This window comes from Pseudophryne corroboree, chromosome 10, assembly GCF_028390025.1.
Source record: "Pseudophryne corroboree isolate aPseCor3 chromosome 10, aPseCor3.hap2, whole genome shotgun sequence".
NCBI lineage: Eukaryota > Metazoa > Chordata > Amphibia > Anura > Myobatrachidae > Pseudophryne > Pseudophryne corroboree.
The window spans coordinates 89,239,455-89,257,965 of record NC_086453.1 but is presented as its reverse complement, the minus strand read 5'-3'; the positions used below and the strand labels follow the sequence as shown (position 1 = coordinate 89,257,965).

Sequence of the window (18,511 nt, the reverse complement as noted above, 5' to 3'; positions counted from 1 at the left end):
CATAGCTCAAATTGTGTCCAACCATCCAACACGACCCCTTCCCACTTTATCAAAGCCCTCTTGTCTCTAAGACCCCACTTCCTGTAGCTTGTTATTTCAGCTGCCTCTGCTCAGTTAATCAGCTGATGCATTATAAACCCTTTCCCAGCCCAGATATATGCAATAGTAGATTAAGTGGGAAGTCTGAGACAAGAACATATTGTACAAGATGGAAGGTCCTTAATATTAAGCCCATTAAAAAATAAGGAAACATTTTCTGTAATACGTACTTTGGAATTGCAATGCCTCTGTGTTATGTAATTGTATACTGTTACTTGTAATTAGGCCCTTATTTAGCAGTAGGCACCATAGGCAAAGACAAATGTACTGAGGGACTGAGAAAAATGAACTGATGGGAGTTCAACAGAGCTGAGGAAGTGTAAAATGAATCAGGTGGGAGAGGTACAGTATAGCTGGGAAACATGATTTAGCAGAGAATAATGGCAATACTTCCTTCTATTTTGCAGGAACAGCGGGGGTACAGACTGTTCTCGACGGTCAAAATCCCAACGGATCTCAGTATTTTAACCCTACCCATAATCCACCTCTCCTGCCGCCTAACTCCAACTACCCCCCTCCACCCGCACAGCCTAACCCTAACCTCTCCCACCCCCTGCTGCCTTACCCTAAATCTCTCCCTAGTACCTGACCCTAACCCCAGTATTTACCGTCGGGATTTTGCTGTCGGTATTGGATTTTCTGGGATCCTGACTGCATCCCCATTAAAGGTGTGGCTCGTAGATGGGGTATGGTTCAGGACATCAAAGTATATATGCTAGATAATTTAGCTCCCAATAAGAGCTGCCCCTTGCAGTGTCGGGACTTCCAGGTTTACAAACCCAGTAGTCCTTCTGCGCATGCAGAAGGACTCCTGCAGGGAGCATATATATACTCAAATTGGAGCCCCTTGCACATGCATGGATGTATTTGTACTGGAATCCAGGACCCCAGCGCTAGCAGGCAGCAATGCTAACCACTGTATGCATTTGTTCGAGCTGCTTGTCCTATTATGTACATGTATGTTTTTCCAGAAATTGTGTGTGTTTGAGGAGAGATTTTTTCCTAATGTACGCGCTTGGCAACTTTCTACAGACACTATTGTCATGATACCAGGAGAATAATGTGGAAACGTAAAGAGAGGACGAGGGATCATTGGGGAATACAAGAGAATTGAACTGAATATTTGGGCAAAGGAGTAGAAGAAGAATGCACAAAAGAGTTGGAGCATGATCAAGGGCACTGAGAGAAGGTACAAATAACCTGGGTCTTTGTAAGTGTCCGGGAGTGCATTGAGGGTGGAACCTTGATGCTACGACTATGCCCACCCAGTGTGCTCACCATAGGAATCTACACCTTCAGTGCCCATACCTACCCCCAGTACCCAAGCCCACCTAATGTCTCCGCAGTCCTGAGCGTGATGGGGACATTGTGACAATGCAGAAGTGACAGAAAGAAGCTATTACATTGGAAAACATTGAAGGACAAGGGTGAGCAAAAGCCACCATCTTGGCCAACAAAACCATGGCTTCTCCATAAGCATAAGTGTAAGTGAACATGAGGCGTCAAAAAGCATTTATGCTGCGTTTTGCTACCTTTGCTGTTCAAAAATGTCTATTGTTGTATTTTACTTCTGAGAATATTGGGCCTGATTCAGGTCTGGTTGGAGGTGCTATAACTATAGCGGTGCCAGCACTGTATGGTAATGCAGCAGGAGGCGTCTATTATAAGCAGACGCGTTCTGCTACAGTAGTGATCTGAGCTGCGTCCTAGGATTAAGCACCTGATCTCTCATTCACCATTGGGCAGCTTGCGGCACTCATGAGAAAGCACAAGCCGCCCGTCGAAGGGGCCAGGAAATCACCATCCAACGGCGTAGATCCCTGGCCCCTTCCCTCCCCCTAAATAGCGGCAACACACCTACCTTTTCCAAAACAGAGCTCATCGCCACCGCCTCCTACCCTCAAGCACTCACAGGCCCTCATTCCGAGTTGATCGCTCACTACCGTTTTTGCAGCGCAGCGATCAAGTGAAAAAGCGGCAATTCTGCGCATGGTACGCAGCACGCATGCGCTAAGTACTTTCACACAAAACCTTGTAGTTTTACCCAAGCTCGAGCAACGTTTTTCAGTCGCTCGAGTGTTAGTAGTATGATTGACAGGAAGTGGGTGTTTCTGGGCGGCAACTCAGCGTTTTCAGGGAGTGTGCTAAAAAATGCAGGCGAGCCAGGCAAAAACGCAGGAGTGGCTGGAGAAACGGGGGAGTGGCTGAGTGTGTTTGTGACGTCAAAGCAGGAACTAAACAGACTGCAGTCATCGCAAGATAGGAGTAGGTCTGGAGCTACTCAGAAACGGCATGAAATTTTTCCTGAGCAGTTCTGCTAACCTTTCGTTCGCACTTCTGCTAAGCTAAGATACACTCCCAGAGGGCGGCGGCTTAGCGTGTGCAATGCTGCTAAAAGCAGCTAGCGAGCGCTCAACTCGGAATGAGGGCCACAGTCTGATGCCGGAGTGCATGCTACATCGCAGGACACGTTTGCGCAGAACGGGTCCTGCACATGTGCAAAGTACCGATGATCGGTTCATTGTGCATCCCATAGCACTTGCATCGGGATCTGAATATGTCGATGTTTTTGAATGTTAGAAAATGACTTTACATACTAGATTAAATGTTATTTTGGCTTAGAAGACCTTTAAGAAAATACAAGGAAGTATGCCCCTATATTTGACATTAGCATGTGCCTTCTTTGTTACACTCCACGTGATACAAATCCAAAAACATTAGCATGACAAGCATTCTAAGCTATCTCCTGTATAAGTGTTACACTGCATTGAGGATTATCAAACTGGCATTCCCCAATCTGCCCAACTCCCACGTTCCTATTTTAACTTAACCTCTTGTTTCATCAGCTTTCTCTGCAGCCTCCTCATTAGGGGCTCGGTATAAGTGACTCTTCTAATGCTTCACAGTATGTGTCTGATTATTCTTTGCTGCTGAAAAACTGTGCTTCAGCTAATTTCCAACAGACCAGGAATAGGAGATTTATGGTAGAAAACTCACAAATTTATAACGCAGCATTTAAAATGTATAAAAGACTCATATTATACAGCAACATATTGAAAGCATTTCTTATATTAGCAGTTATTACATTTTCTTGTGTGTGTTTAGTTACTTGTTTGCAATGCATGTTTGTTTTCATTTTGTTATTGTTCAGTTTCAACAAACGTTTATTCATGTGCACAAATTTGTAAATAAGTACACAGCAAAAGCTGAGACTGAGTACACACTGGGACGACGGGCATTAATTCCAACATTCGTTCCAGCATTTATAGAATTTCATATCATCAATGATTAGACATTCCTATAGTCACAAAATATTTAAACGCTCTATGAAATACCGTCTTCATTAGCACTCACCCTGCTCCTACCCACACTACTCACAATCAGTGGCAAATTCAGGATTTCTAGAGGGGAATTTCAAAATGCAATCCACAATCTACCGCTCTGCGGAACATTAGAGCAAGTGCGGAAGTCTGGGGGAGCGGTAGAAGAACCTAGTAACGACCCTGGACATTAATGTAAACATTGGCCTTTTTATACACTGCATGGAATACAGTATCAATATTTGACATATGACATTATAGATGTTCTATAGCAAAGGCTGTATCAAATATTTAATAATATAAAGAACATAAATGGTCAGGAAAAGGTTAAACATACCATGATAAATAAATGCACAAACATAACAGAACCAGTACTGCACTTTCTAAGCACACATTCTCCCACCCCATGGTAAGGCTCCTGTCTCTTCTTCCTGGCAGCTACTTTCTGGTGCACTGATTGAGGACTCAGATCCACACACATAGCAAACATGGTAGAAGAAGCTGCTACCACTGGGCATGTGCAGCAGCTCTGCTCTGTCCCTTAAACTGCATGATGTTGCGGCAGCTCAAGTGATCGTATTATATACCATTGCTATTGTTGTCATAATTTGAGCCACTTGCCAAGAGGGTTAACAGGCAACCGGAACCCCCCCCCCCCCTCTCCCCCCCTCCCTACGCATTTGCTTATGCTCACAATAGTACAAAAAAAATGCGTGGGGTCCCCCCTCCTAACCATAACCAGCCTCGGGCTCTTTGAGCCGGTCCTGGTTGCAAAAATACGGTGGGGGAAATTACAGGGGTTCCCCTGTATTTTAACAAACAGCACCGGCTCTGCGTCCGGTCCTGGTGCAAAAAATACGGGGGACAGAAGACGTAGGGGTCCCCCATATTTTTCACACCAGCACCGGGCTCCACTAGCCAGAGAGATAATGCCACAGCCGGGGGACACTTTTATATAGGTCCCTGCGGCCATGGCATTAAATCTCCAACTAGTCACCCCTGGCTGGGGTACCCTGGAGAAGTGGGGACCCCTTAAATCAAGCCCCCCCCCCTCCATCCACCCAAGGGCTAGGGGTGAAGCCCGAGGCTGTTCTCCCCCTATCCAAGGGCGGCGGATGGGGGGCTGATAGCCATGTGTCAAAAAAAAGAATATTGTTTTTTGTAGCAGAACTACAAGTCCCAGCAAGCCTCCCCGCAAGCTGGTACTTGGAGAACCACAAGTACCAGCATGCGGGGGGAAACGGGCCCGTTGGTACCTGTAGTTCTGATGGTTCGGGATTCTGATGGTCGGGAGGCCGGGATGACATCATCTCCAAGCATCGGCGAGCTGGCTACACTTTTATAGGGACCTGGCTCAGATGATTCGGCTCATCAGTTTACACTGCAGCTTTGCCATGTCCTTCCTGGGTCAACCCTGGAATCTACCCGGGGCGGTTTACCAGGTCACTGGACCCGGGTTATTTTTTCCATCTCCCATGTCCACTGAGCTGCAAACCGTATAGACCCAGCAATAACCTGGTTATTGCAGCAGTGGAAAAGGGCTAATGTATTAGTCATCAGATTATACAAATAAGGGTCCTACTAACCTAAGAGGGCCTAGGACTTCCAACAGGCTAGAATTTTAGATTCTCTAGAAAAGTTAGGCAAGGTGACCTCCCTTGAGTAAGACTCTTTGCTATCGAAAAAAGAAAACACCGCTTGACACTAATGCAATGCTTGACAAAATCCAATCACTACAGTATGATGACTAGAAAATAAACCTTGGCAACCAGAGACTAAAAAATGGAAGAAACAGTACATGTGACCTGCCAGCTGCTGTACTCCTATTTTCAGGGCCACTGAGAAAGGCCACAGGCCTTGGTACTGAGCGGTGTGACCAAATGCAGGGAGGCATGGCCACAGCCAGAAAAAGAGTAGACATAGTTTTCCCAGTTGCACAGGGGGCACCGGCAGATACAGAGGGGTAGCACTGCAAAGGGGGACATTTGCCCCATTAGCAGTGGGCATAAAGCAGGCACTGCCAAAAAGCCCCGGCCTGGGTAATTAGTACCCACTCCCCAGCTCTTAGCATCCATGCCTATTTCATTCTTTCCTCCTCCACTAGTTTTGACTGTGCCTATTGCAAGAATATCTATTCACGTTGTTCCTGTGCTGTGTTTCTGGCCTGTTATGGTTTAAATACTGGTTTCCTGCATAGAACATATACATTCAAACAATTTTAAATTTAGTACAGCTACGATCATGTTCCCAGACATGCGGGGGGACACCCAGCATAGGGCTAGCCCACCCCACATGTCTGTCCGTCCCCCCTTGCACAAGTACAAAAGTATCGTACAGCGGCGATGCTTTTGTACTTGTTGAGTAACTCCCAGTCTGCGCAGGTCCTGTGGCTGGCCGGAAGTTATACGTCGCTGCCCTGGTGGCGGCGGCTGCGTGTGACGTCATGCAGCCGCTGCGGCCCACCCCCGCACGGTCCGGCCACGCCTGCCTTGGCTGGACTGCGCCCCCCAAATTGCGGGCAAACGCTGCCGTGCCACCCCCTCCTGCCCAACGACCGCCTCTGCCTGTCAATCAGGCAGAGGCGATCGCTAGGGAACGACGGCAACTGCAGCGAGTGATCGGATCAGAATGACCCCCAATGTTTTTTACAAATATGAGGAACAACCATGGGTACGGGTTTACCCCAAGTTATGTTAATATACTTAAGTGTCATTGAGCAAACAGATACACATGGATCTACTTGGAAAATACATTAAAGCTATAACAATTCATATAATTTACTTAATTGTAATGTTCATTTAAAATTTGCTATGATATATATTTAATAATTTTCTATATTAATTGAGGAAAATGTTATAAAAACTAAAGCATTATTCAAAGTAGTAGACTGTAATACTTACATATTAGCAAGCAAATGTTAATTCAAGAAATGACTGCTAAGTATCAAATATGGACAGCTCTCTAAATATACACAGCAAAATGAGCTCTAACTTAATCAGTTTTTAGAAAAAGAGTTACAGTATGACATCGCTATAGTAGAAGAATCTAATGTGTAAGGGGAATAGTTATATTCCATCAAGCCAACCAATCTGATAAAACAATATTTAATTTAACAATGATTAATCTTTGTTACATTATATTATAGAACATAAAGCAATAAAATCCATTCATAACAATTTCGGCAATAATTGAAAAGGTGACATCTTAATAAATCACAAATTACTTTTAGATGTGCATCAAACCATAACTTATCCATAGAATCATCTTTAGAAAACATAAACAAGCAAAATAACTATACTCAAGGGCGTAGCTACCATAGGTGCAGGGAGTGCAGCTGCTATGGGGCCCAGTGCTGAAAGGGGCCCACCTTCTCTGTCACAGTTACATGTGTTATATACATTATTCACCATTGGTAGATACATAAGGGCCCTTTCAAATGGCCTACAATATACTACAATGGACTTGCTCATTGTAATTTGTCATAAAATGAACTGGAGGGCATTATAATGTTAAATAATATGAACTGGGGGCACTGTAAGGTGGCACAATATGAAGTGGAGGCCCTATAGTGTGGCATAATGTGAACAGGGGGCACTGTAATGTGGCATAATATGAACTGGGGACACTGTATGTCATAATGTGAATTGGGGGTAGTGTATTACATAATATGTATTGGCAGCTCTACAATGTGACATAATGTGAACTAGGGCACTATTATGGTTCATAAAATAAACTACTATGGGGCTTAATATTAACTAGGGCACTACTATGGTTCAGGAAATGAACTAGGGCACTACCATGCGGATAGGTGTCTCTCTAGAAGCATTGGGACGGGGGCCCCTTCAAAATGTTGCTATGGGGCCAACAAAGTTGTGGCTACGCCCCTGACTATACTGTAATAGTTCCAGACAGGTGGAACTATTATATGTGTAAAAATGGACACTACCAGGATATATACAACTAGTATTTATATACAGCTAAGAGAACTTGGAGAGGGGGAAACCATTTACAAGCCATATCTTGGAAATAGTGCATTACCGCACTACCTATGGCAAAAATTTGGAATTGGAGGTTTTGTCCTTTACAGAAATCCTCTCAAAACTCTTCTACATGATTACAACAGTGGCTTATATCTATGAGAATTTCAAATATAATCCCCAATGTATTACTGTATACTATACATATATTATTTTATCCATAAGCTAGCCCACATTACCCATACAACATAAAATGTTTTTCAGAATTACTTTTCAAAACCTTTGTGGTTTAATTTCTATTGAAACTTGTACTGATCATTTAATTTGATGTTTTCAATTATTGACTGATTCATGCACCGCATGTAAAGGTTCATCATCATCAGTTTAACTAATTAATCTTCAATAAAAATCAGATAAAGCTTATCATCATCATCATTATTATTACTGTATTATTATTATTATTATTATTATTTTAAATTGTAAGTATATCCTTTAAATGTACAAGTGTGAACATGTCACTAGATATTTATTAAACCTTTTTCTTACCATTATACAGATATATATTATTAGAACATTGTAATATCTAGATTTAAATAAAGATAAAATAAAAGTGTTAAAAAATTTGAAAAAAATAATAATGTAGAAATAAAGAGAAAGAAGAAGGATGGAGAAAGTAAAGGAGCATACACACTGGGCCAGCGTGTATGCACAGCGAAGATCGCTGATATCGCTGGGCTGAAAAGCGCTCAGTGCATACACACGATGTCAGCGCCGTTCATCTACTGGTATTGCCGTTCATCTACTGGTAATACCAGTAGATGAACGGCGGCCACCAGCGATGAAGCGGGGACACGCATCAGCGCTCACCGCTTGTGCATACTCACTGGGCGGCTTTGAGCTGAAAGCAGTTCAACACACCAAAAGTGACCTGCTTTCAGCTCAAAATCACCCAGTGTGTATGGGCCTTTAGGGAAATATTTTCCTCTTTTCATATTTCCTATCTTCTCATTCTTTTACTTAGGGACTAATATTTTCCCAACCTCCTATTCTGTTAAATAGAGTAACAATCTCAGCATTAGGTGATTTGGTTTCTATAGAATGATGTATTATGTAAAGTGTAATGCAAACAGAATTTTGTTCCTAGTAATACCAAAAGACTCGTGTGTACCTCTTTTAAGTATCATGTAAATGCTATTTATACAGAGCTCACATATTCTGCAGCCCATATTTATTTTAGATACAACGGCGTCATTACAAGTAAAATATAGGTGATACTAGTATTTCATGGTTGGATGTTTAGACATAAATGCATATGCAGTACATCATCAAATAATAACTGTATATCAATAATTACATCCAACTACAATGCCTAAGGGGCATGACTGATTCTATCTAAATCCCCCTCTATTGATCTATTCAACATTTTAGGAGCTTATTACTTGTACATATTGATTGATCCATTAATATTTGCAATCTTCTGTTTATTTCTATTTTGTTATTTGTGATCACAATTTATCATGTGCCAGTACTTTGCATATCACTTTCATAATACATTGTAATGATTATTTTATTTAATTATACCATCTGTGTTTTTTCCCCCCCAATTGCTCAGTAGAATACTGAAGAAAATGCTCTTTTTGGTTCTTGTGTTGCACACGCTCTTTGATGATCTGAGTATCCTGCAGCTTTTCCCATCCATGTTAGTTTTTCCCATGATCTCTCCCAGTGAACATATTTTCCTTATATTTACCCATAGACCAGTTTAAAACATGTGTAAATGAACTTTCATCTGGAAAATCATTAACATATGTAGATAAACTGGTCTCTGATTTTGTACAAGTGACTGGCAACAGATCAGTCGCAGTATTATCCTGTTACATAATTAGTATTAATGTACATGCAGGACATGAGCAAAGCTGAGGTGTGTGTGTGTGGGGGGGAGGGGGGGGGGGGGAGAAGGGTAAAACTAATTACCCAGGCCTGTGCTTGTTGGAGGAGCCTGGGTACTATGTGCTGTAGTTTATACAGTACATACTGTACATTGTATACTATATAGCCTGCTGTCCTGTGTATACCAGTACATACAATCAGTATGTTACTGGCACAAAAGTCGTGCATTTACTTACTCCCCCTCCCCTTCCCCACACTCACCCTGCTCTTCCCCATGCTGGGTGCCCATGACGTGGCTTCCTGTCCCAGTCTTTGCCCCCTGGTGTGATTGAAGCAGAGGATGAAGCAGCTGCAAGGTCTCCAGGAGGAGATGCTGCAGCAGCAGCAGCAGCAGATAAGACAGTGTTGGACATTAGCCAGTTACAGTGGGAGACGCCCAGTGGGGGACCCGGGTCAGCTGCTGAGAGGAAACATTGTCCCCCTTTTCAGTGCTGCTGACCAGTCTCAGTTTTTTGGGGGGAGAGGTCATGGCTAATTCTCCCTGAATTGGTCACACCCCCTGTACCCGAATGCTTGGTTTGATGCCAGTCATGATTATCAGTGCACACTTGCAATGCACTGGGTGCAAAAGACATGTCTGAAAACAGGTGTATGAAGGGTTCTGGAAAACTCACCCTCACGGAGCACTGCCTAAGTGAGAACGCCCCATTGCAGCCAGTTACAGAGCCCTTCAATCACATGTGGAGATGAGACAAAAATGCATATGAATGGAGCAAGTGCAATATGTACAGCTGCAAGATACTTTATGCTGTGGAAACGGTCATGAGTTCAACGCTACACTGGCCCCACAATCTATATTTCTGTCAGGCTATAAGAAGGACAGCAGGGAAGTAAATAAAGTTGCATCACTTTGTAATAGAGTCAGGGACTATGCTTGATCTTGAACGGAGGGGGGAAGGGGTGGGGCGGGGGGGGGGGGGGGGGGGCAGAGTCCCTGACTGATCCTGCCAGTAGGATAAAGTTTGTCTCTTAAGGTGCCCACAGACTAGAAAGATTGTAGGGGAGATGCGCACGATTTCGATACATCGGATAGATATATTGTTAGTAAAAATGCAAATCATTTACATTTCACCAATGATAACGATCTGATGCCCGGTCCCGCCGGTTGTTTGATGTATCTTCTGCAGGGAAGATCTGTAGCTATAGTTAACAACAGCATGATCCTGGATGTGCCCACGCCTAGATCTTCTGCAAGATCTTTAAGATATAGCTTATGTGTAATGAACTATGGGAGGTTATTCAGAGTTAGCAAACCAAAAAACTTAGCAACTGGGCAAAACCATGTGCACTGCAGGGGAGGCAGATATAACATGTGCAGAGAGAGTTAGATTTGGGTGGGTTATATTGTTTCTGTGCAGGGTAAATACTGGCTACTTACTTTCTACACTGCAGTTTAGATTTCAGTTTGTACACCCCCCCCCCCCCCAAATCTAACTCTCTCTGCACATGTTATATATCTGTCCCACCTGCAGTGCACATGGTTTTGCCCAATTGCTTACTTTTTTGGTTTGCTAACAAACCTGAATAAGGTCCTATATCGTTAGTCCGGGACTGCCGGGGAGTTCAAGGGAAATCGTTAAGGACTTGCATCTTTTGCAAGACTTTCTAGTGTGTGTGGGCACCTTTAGACTTAAGGGCCCTACACATTGAGCGATCCGCCGCCGAGCTGCCAGACGGCAGATACGGCCGACGGGCGACCCGGTGGCGGGGGGTGGTGGGGGCAGTGACGGGGGGAGTGAAGTTTCTTCACTCCCCCCGTCGCCCGGCTCCATAGAAGTGCATGCAAATATGGACGAGATCGTCCATATTGGCCTGCATGCACAGGCGATGGGGCACCAGCGATGAACAAGAGCGGGGCCGCGCATCGTTCATCGCTGGTGCCTCCACACTCAAAGATATGAACGGTATCTTGTTCATTAATGAACAAGATCGTTCATATCTTTGAGTATTATCGCCCAGTGTGTAGGGCCTATAAGCCATACACATGTAAGTACACATGCCTGGCATAGTGATTAGGTCAGTTATGGCTCCATTTTGTGCTTATATCGTAAGGAGCACCACATGACCACAGATTTGTATGGCTACCACTTCTTTACCTAAAATACACCACAAAGTTATGTGGATTAATTATGATGACAAAAAAATAAATCCGATTTTATTCAAACAGACAAAATATACTGCATGTAAATATATAGTGTACCCAACTTCTGACTGGTCTTTTTTTATCTCTAAACCCCTAAGAAGCGCTCAGACCCAGAGCATACAATAAGCTCATCGCTTGTACAACATGACAGAAACCATCATTGACGAATAAGCTGGATGGCAAGGCAAGTTTCCCTAATTATGCATCTACGGTACCAGCAGTGTAACCATATGCACCTTGTTCTAAATTTTGAGGTGGATTCTATTAGCCACACTTACTAGCATAGCAAGGGGGCTTGTGGGTAACTGAATTCACCCCTTTTTATTGTAAACGTAAATTGTCTCTACATGCAGTACAAAGTGACAGTAGTACAATGAAGCACTTTGGATAAAGAAAGATTATATTTATTGTACATATATTATATTTAAAAAAAAATGTATAACTACTTGTCCATCCTTGACCACAATATTCATCTAGTCATAAATAAGTACATATTCTATGTACAGTATATTATATATTGTATAACTGATCTGCATTCTACACCCATCCAGCTACAGTAAGTGATGTATAGACCGAGTTCTGTGCATTGCACCTTGGTTACCTTATGGCAAAGGCAGACGTAAACCGATCGCACCATGTCAACACTGTGGTCTCTTTGCTGTTAACAATTGATACCTATCTTCCTTGTTTTCTCAGCCTACATCTGACCTCTATCAAGTACTTGGCAACAGTCCACGCTACAATCACACCTGACTGTCCTTGAAGACAGCGTGCTGGTACAATGCCCACAGACAGATGGAACACAGCATAAGGAAGACCTGGAATTTCTTACCTGGGAGCATCAAAGCTGTCGTATGATCCAACCGTGTAGTGTCTAAACAACCGCTTGGCTTTGTCACTCCGGCTCTCTGCAAGGCACAAAAACAGCAAAGGTGGCGTGAGTCTTCGAGTTTATTTTGATAGGATCCTAGTAAGCAAATATCTTGCTGAAAGTAAAAATAAAATAATCCTTTTATCTCTATAGCGCTTTGCGCCAGTAGGATTCAAAGGGGTATATTTACTAAGAGGTCGACTTTCCTCTGGGTACCCTGGTTTCCTTCCACAAACTTTAACAAATTGCCGCTTGTCTGCAATTCTGGCCGTAGGATTTAAAACTGCAATAATATTATAAACTGGTTTATTCTAATATTATTGGCCTTTTAAATCTTGCAGACCAGAACGGCCAACAAGCGGCTACTTTTCAAAGCTGCCTCTTAGTAAAAATAACCCCTTTGCTTCCTACTGGTGGGAAAACGCTATATAAATAAATTACGTTACTATTTGATTTTTACTTCCTGCTGTGTTTTCATTATTTGGTAATTATGCACTTTAGGTTAACTATACCCCAAATTGCTGCACATTTGCAAAGTAGAGAACACATGATACAATAAAGATACATATAATAGATCACCAACACACAGGAGTGTGAACTTTTTTGTTGTTGTTGGTGGGGGGGGGGGGGGGGGCGGCCTGGTGGAAGGGGGGGGGGGGGCTCTCAAGCTGAGCAAGGCATGGTAGGAAAAGCTGAAACTAGAGCCCCAAATGAAGTGGTAAAATTATTAGTCCTTCATTTGAGAATCTGACAGTGGGAGTGCTGTACATGAAATCAGAAGATGCTCCAAGAGCCTAATGCCGCATACACACGGTGCGATTCTGCCTATGTGGCAGATATGCACTATGCGATTTCTCTTGATCACCCCAAAGCCAAAATCCACCAATATTGCCTATACAGACGGTGCGATTTTGGCTCCGTACGATTTTTGCTATGGTCAGTTTTGACTATACAGTGTACTAGATTGTACACTATCTAGTCAAATTTGACCTGACTGCACAGTCTATTTTTATGTGCAATGCCAACTCCGCAGGAGCGCGAATCGGCATTGCAAGCTGTATACCTACTGTGCGATATGCACTATGGCCCTCATTCCGAGTTGTTCGCTCGCTAGCCGCTTTTCGCAGCAGTGCACATGCTAAGCCGCAGCCCTCTGGGAGTGAATCTTAGCAGAATTGCGATCGAAAGATTCGCAAAATTGCGAATAGAAATTTCTTTGCAGTTTCTGAGTAGCTCGAGACTTACTCTGCCACTGCGATCAGTTCAGTCAGTTTCGTTCCTGGTTTGACGTCACAAACACACCCAGCGTTCGCCCAGGCACTCCCCCGTTTCTCCAGCCACTCCCGCGTTTTTCCCAGAAACAGCAGCGTTTTTTCACACACACCCATAAAACGGCCAGTTTCCGCCCAGAAACACCCACTTCCTGTCACTCACACTCCGATCACCAGAACGAAGAAAAATCCTCGTAATGCCGTGGGTAAAATACCAAACTTCTTAGCAAATTTACTTGACGCAGCCGCAGTGCGAACATTGCGCATGCGCAGTTAGCGGAAAATCGCACCGATGCGAAGGAAAATAACGAGCGAACAACTCGGAATGAGGGCTCCTGTTTACTATCGATATGGACTATACAGTGGAATTCCGACATGCAATTCCGTACACAATTACAACTGCCCCACCGTCCTACTTCCAGCGACCATGCTGTGTGACCATAGGACTACGGTGATGGTTGATGTTTGCATGTTTTGCATACAATGGTTGCACGTTCGTACACAAGCGGTGGATCAGAGACACCAATTATGAGCATTTCTATACAATTCCCAGCGGGGACAGGGGTAGGGTCCCCTAGTGATCCTAGTGCTTAGAGTACACATCATTGCCGACTAGAGGGTCCCAGACGTAGCCTGTACACGGGCCTCCTCTCTAGATGCTACTCTGGATGCGTGCCTACACTCTCTTATGAGACATGAAATACCAAGGTGGGATGGTGCACAGGCAGCGGTGCAAGTGGGCGGGTACAGGTGGGTACAGTGTACCCTTAAGAATTTAGCCGTGGGTACGCCGTACCCACCGCCGCCAGAACGCCGCTCCCTCCCTCCGCTGCTGCTCACCGCGCCACTGCTGCTTGAGGGGAGGAGAGCGCAGCGTGTGCCTCTCCTGCCCTTCAGTGTCTACCTTCAATTTGGCGCCGGCCCGTGAGCCAATCAGAGATCGCGGACCAGCAGCCAAGGCTTCTGATTGGCTGCCGGACCGCGAGCTTTGATTGGCTCACAGATCGGTGCCTAATTGAAGGTAGACACCCCCACCGCCGCCGGAGACTGCGCTCTTCTTCCCTAACACACAGGACAGCAGCAGCGTGGTAAGCAGCAGGGGAGGGGGGGTGCACTGTGAGGACATGTGTACCTGGCACTGGGGGCATATCTGGCACCGCGGGGACATGTGTATCTGGCACTGGGGGCATCTCTGTATCTGGCACTGGGGGCATATCTGGCACCGCGGGGACATGTGTATCTGGCACTGGGGGCATCTCTGTATCTGGCACTGGGGGCATATCTGGCACTGGGGGGCATTTCTGTATCTGGCACGGGGGGCATATCTGGCACTGGGGGCATATCTGGCACTGTGGGGGCATTTCTGTATCTGGCACTGAGGGCATATCTGGTACTGGGGGGACATGTGTATCTGGCACTGGGGGCATTTCTGTATCTGGCACTGGGGACATATCTGGCACTGAGGGCAATGTGTATCTGGCACTGTGAGGCAGTGTATATCTGGCACTCTGGGGGCATTTGTGTATCTGGCACTGTGGGGCAATGTATATATGGCACTGTGGGGCAACATGTATCTGCCCCCCCCCCCCCCCCTATACGTGTATCATGCCCCCATTTTCATTGGCCACGCCCCATGTGGCCACACATATTTTTTGGGCAAAGGCGCGCGCGCACACAGTACCTGTAAGACATTTTTTCTACTTGCACCACTGTGCACAGGAGACTTCAGGTGGATCCAGGCTGTTTCTATTAGCAGAGTTTTACTGTATAAGCCAAAACTTAGTGGAAGGGGAGCAGGGGGAACTTATGGCCAAGTATTTGGCTGGAGACTTGGGTATAATAAATGATCTACGCTCTACTCGGTGTACAAAGCATATTCTCCCCAGTGCAGCAGATAGAAAGGGCTTGTCAGGTTTTTCCTAGCAGGAGGTTATCGGACATCTAGTGGGATATACCATGTGAGCCTCTGTGCATGCTTATGTATATCCAGAACGGAATGTAGTAACAGGTAATATGAAGGGCAGCAACAATACGTACAGTATGTTCATCAAATTGCATCCTGAAAAATCAATTGCTTGGGTCTTGAAAAAATTGGTATATTGATATATTTAATAAAACATAAAATATTTACATAAATAAAAAAACATACACAGACAAAATAAAATGTAAATAAGAATAAAAAGTGGAAGGCCATTTGCATATATCAGTGCTTCGCCTGAGAGATGTTATCAAACATCTTATAATAGGGGATCAGCAGTACAGTAGAGAAGGTGCTGACACTAAGTAACATATGGCATGATGTCTAGCAGTTCTCGTCACTGCAACCAGTGCTCCGTGTGTTGGATAATATACACGGCACAGTTCCTATTAGCCCGAAGGCCAATAGATGTTTACGAAGCAGCCCGCAGTGACTTGTAATAAGCTCCTGGAGTGACTGCTATATAAAGATTCTGCTGCCCAGATAAGATACAATTTAGCTGGTGTGGTCACACAGATGTATAGTACAGTATTATCAGTGAGTTATATATAAGTGTAGCACACTCCAATGGTGAGGGAGGGTGTCTAACCAACATTAAAAGCCTGCCAGGCTTCAAAGTGTATAAACTTCTAGTTTGGTGCGGATATATTGAAAGACGTTCCCAAGTCCTTCTGTTTCTTACAGCAAGCTTTGCATGATCATGATGTGAAATATGAGGTGGTGAACATCTACCCACATTGGAGTGGACACTCCCACTGGGTTGGGGATGGAATCCTGGTGGCCAGGATCCCGAAGGTCAGATTGCCGGCAGCGGGGCAAGCGCTGGAAAGCCCCTTGCCACAGGTTCTATTCCCACTCTAGTCGAGGACACCCACGAGTGGGAATAGCCCTGGCGCAGCTGTCGGCATTCTCGGCGGTTGGGATCCCGGCGTCAGTATTCTTACCGCTGGGATTCCGACCGCCGGGATATTAACTACATCCCCTCCCAGGTTATGTGGGGCATGGTATCCTGCCACAGAGGTTAGCGGAGTGTAACTTTGTACTTTAGTAGTCACAACGGGGGTGATTCAGACCTGATAGCTGGGCTGCTAATTTTGCTGTCCTGCATTCAGATAGTCGCCGCCCAAGGGGAGTGTACATTCGCCCGTGCAAGTGTGGGAACGCATGTGTACGCCAAGCTGCAAATGTCCCTCATTCAGCAGACAGCTGCAAATCCGTTCGCAGCTCACTCACCATCGAATGATTTTACCACTTTGTGCAGTGTGTGTGCAGCCCAGGACTTACTCCTCCAGTGCGAAGGGAACTGGCTGATCAGGTCCGGAGCTGACGTCACACACCCCCCCTGAAAACGCTTGGGAACGCCTGCGCTTTTCCTGACACTCCCAGAACACAGCCAGTTACCACCCACAAACGTCCGCTTCCTGTCAATCACCTTGCGATCTAAATTTTTGCACCAGCCTGTCACTGTTCGGCGATGCCTGTTGTTGTTTGGTGATGTGTGTGTGCATTGCGGTGCATACGAAAGAGAGCGCACAGCAGCGATCATGTCTGAATCAGGCCCAAGCTTCCATGTTTCATATACTTTACCTGCATTTTCTCTTCTGTGGACCCATGTGGAAGATAAAGCTATTTTGGGACTGCTTTTATACTATCCATCAGGTCTAGTGTTTGTCTTTTACTCTAGTCACTTAGATAACGGTTTGCTTTCTACCCAAGCTAGCTGGACAAGCACTGGCTTTCTTTACTAGCCATCGCTACAGGGGTGTGCAGTTTACACTAGCTACCTGAACAGGGGTCTGCTTTCTACACTGGTGTTTACAGAAACTCCGCCACATCATCAAGTCTGCACACATACAGATTATGGTCCCAGGCACACAAAGTTTAAATACATAAGCCCCAAGCTACTAGAACACCCACAGCAGCACACAGACACCATATAGAGCAGGTGTACAGCACAGACTGCTACAGAAAACAGTCTGAGGACAGCACAGAGTGTTTCCAGCGCAGTGTAGCAGCAGATTAGAGCACCGAGGCTGCACAATTATGTCTGTAAGAAGCATGCATACAGCAACCCTAATATGGTTCATCAAGCTAAAAGGTGCAGAACATGATATAACATGGGTGTTTGCCATGGAAATCCGTGAGATTGTGGAAAGTGACAGTAGATCCTGGTGACAGTCCATGCTCAGACGACATAGAGAGAGAGCAATGGACACTTGGAGAGAAGGGTGCTTTCTACATTAGCCACCTAGACAGTGGCCTACTTTCTATAATAGCCACCTGGTCAGAGGTCTGCTTTCTACACTAGCCACCTGTACAGGGGGGATCAGTATGAGATACTGCCATGTGGTATACCCGCAGTGGAAATACAGATGCTGGGATACCGAATTTAGAAAGACCAACAGGGGTAAGTTTGTTGGCATTCAGACTGGTGTGGGGATCCTGGCATCAGTATTGCCAGGTTCCCGGCAGCCGGGATCCTGACTGCATTCCGTAAAGGAGTCTGCTTTCCATGGGAGGCACTCGATATCCTGGCTGTCGGGAACCCGGTACTCTGCATACCAGCGCTGGGATCCCAACCACCAGGATACCGACAACTATTCTCCCTCTTGGGGTGTCCACGACACTCCTGGAGGGAGAATAAATAGCGTGGTGCGCGTAGCATACCACCGTGCCCGTAGCGAGCCTGCAAGGAGCTCTTTTGCGCTCACCCCACTGCCAGCATACCGGCACCGGGATCCCGAGTGCCGGTATATCGTAGTACACCCGCTTTCCACACTAGCCACCTGGACAGGCGTCTGCTTTTTTACAATAGCTACCTGGACAGGAGTGTGCTTTTTACATTAGCCACCTGGACAGAGGTCGGCTTTCTAGTTTCTACACTAACCACCTGGACAGGAAT

The 18,511-nt window shown here is 45.2% G+C and overlaps 1 protein-coding gene across 3 annotated transcripts in view; it reads right to left on the bottom strand.

Annotated features, from left to right (window-relative positions):
* Positions 1-18,511, bottom strand: part of SHANK1 (SH3 and multiple ankyrin repeat domains 1) — a 994,257-nt gene that overhangs the window by 320,417 nt on the left and 655,329 nt on the right. For all 3 annotated transcript variants that reach the window (XM_063942588.1, XM_063942586.1, XM_063942587.1), the window contains one exon: positions 12,322-12,397. In XM_063942588.1, the coding sequence (XP_063798658.1) occupies positions 12,322-12,397 (76 nt within the window). The remainder of the gene's footprint in view (positions 1-12,321; positions 12,398-18,511) is intronic.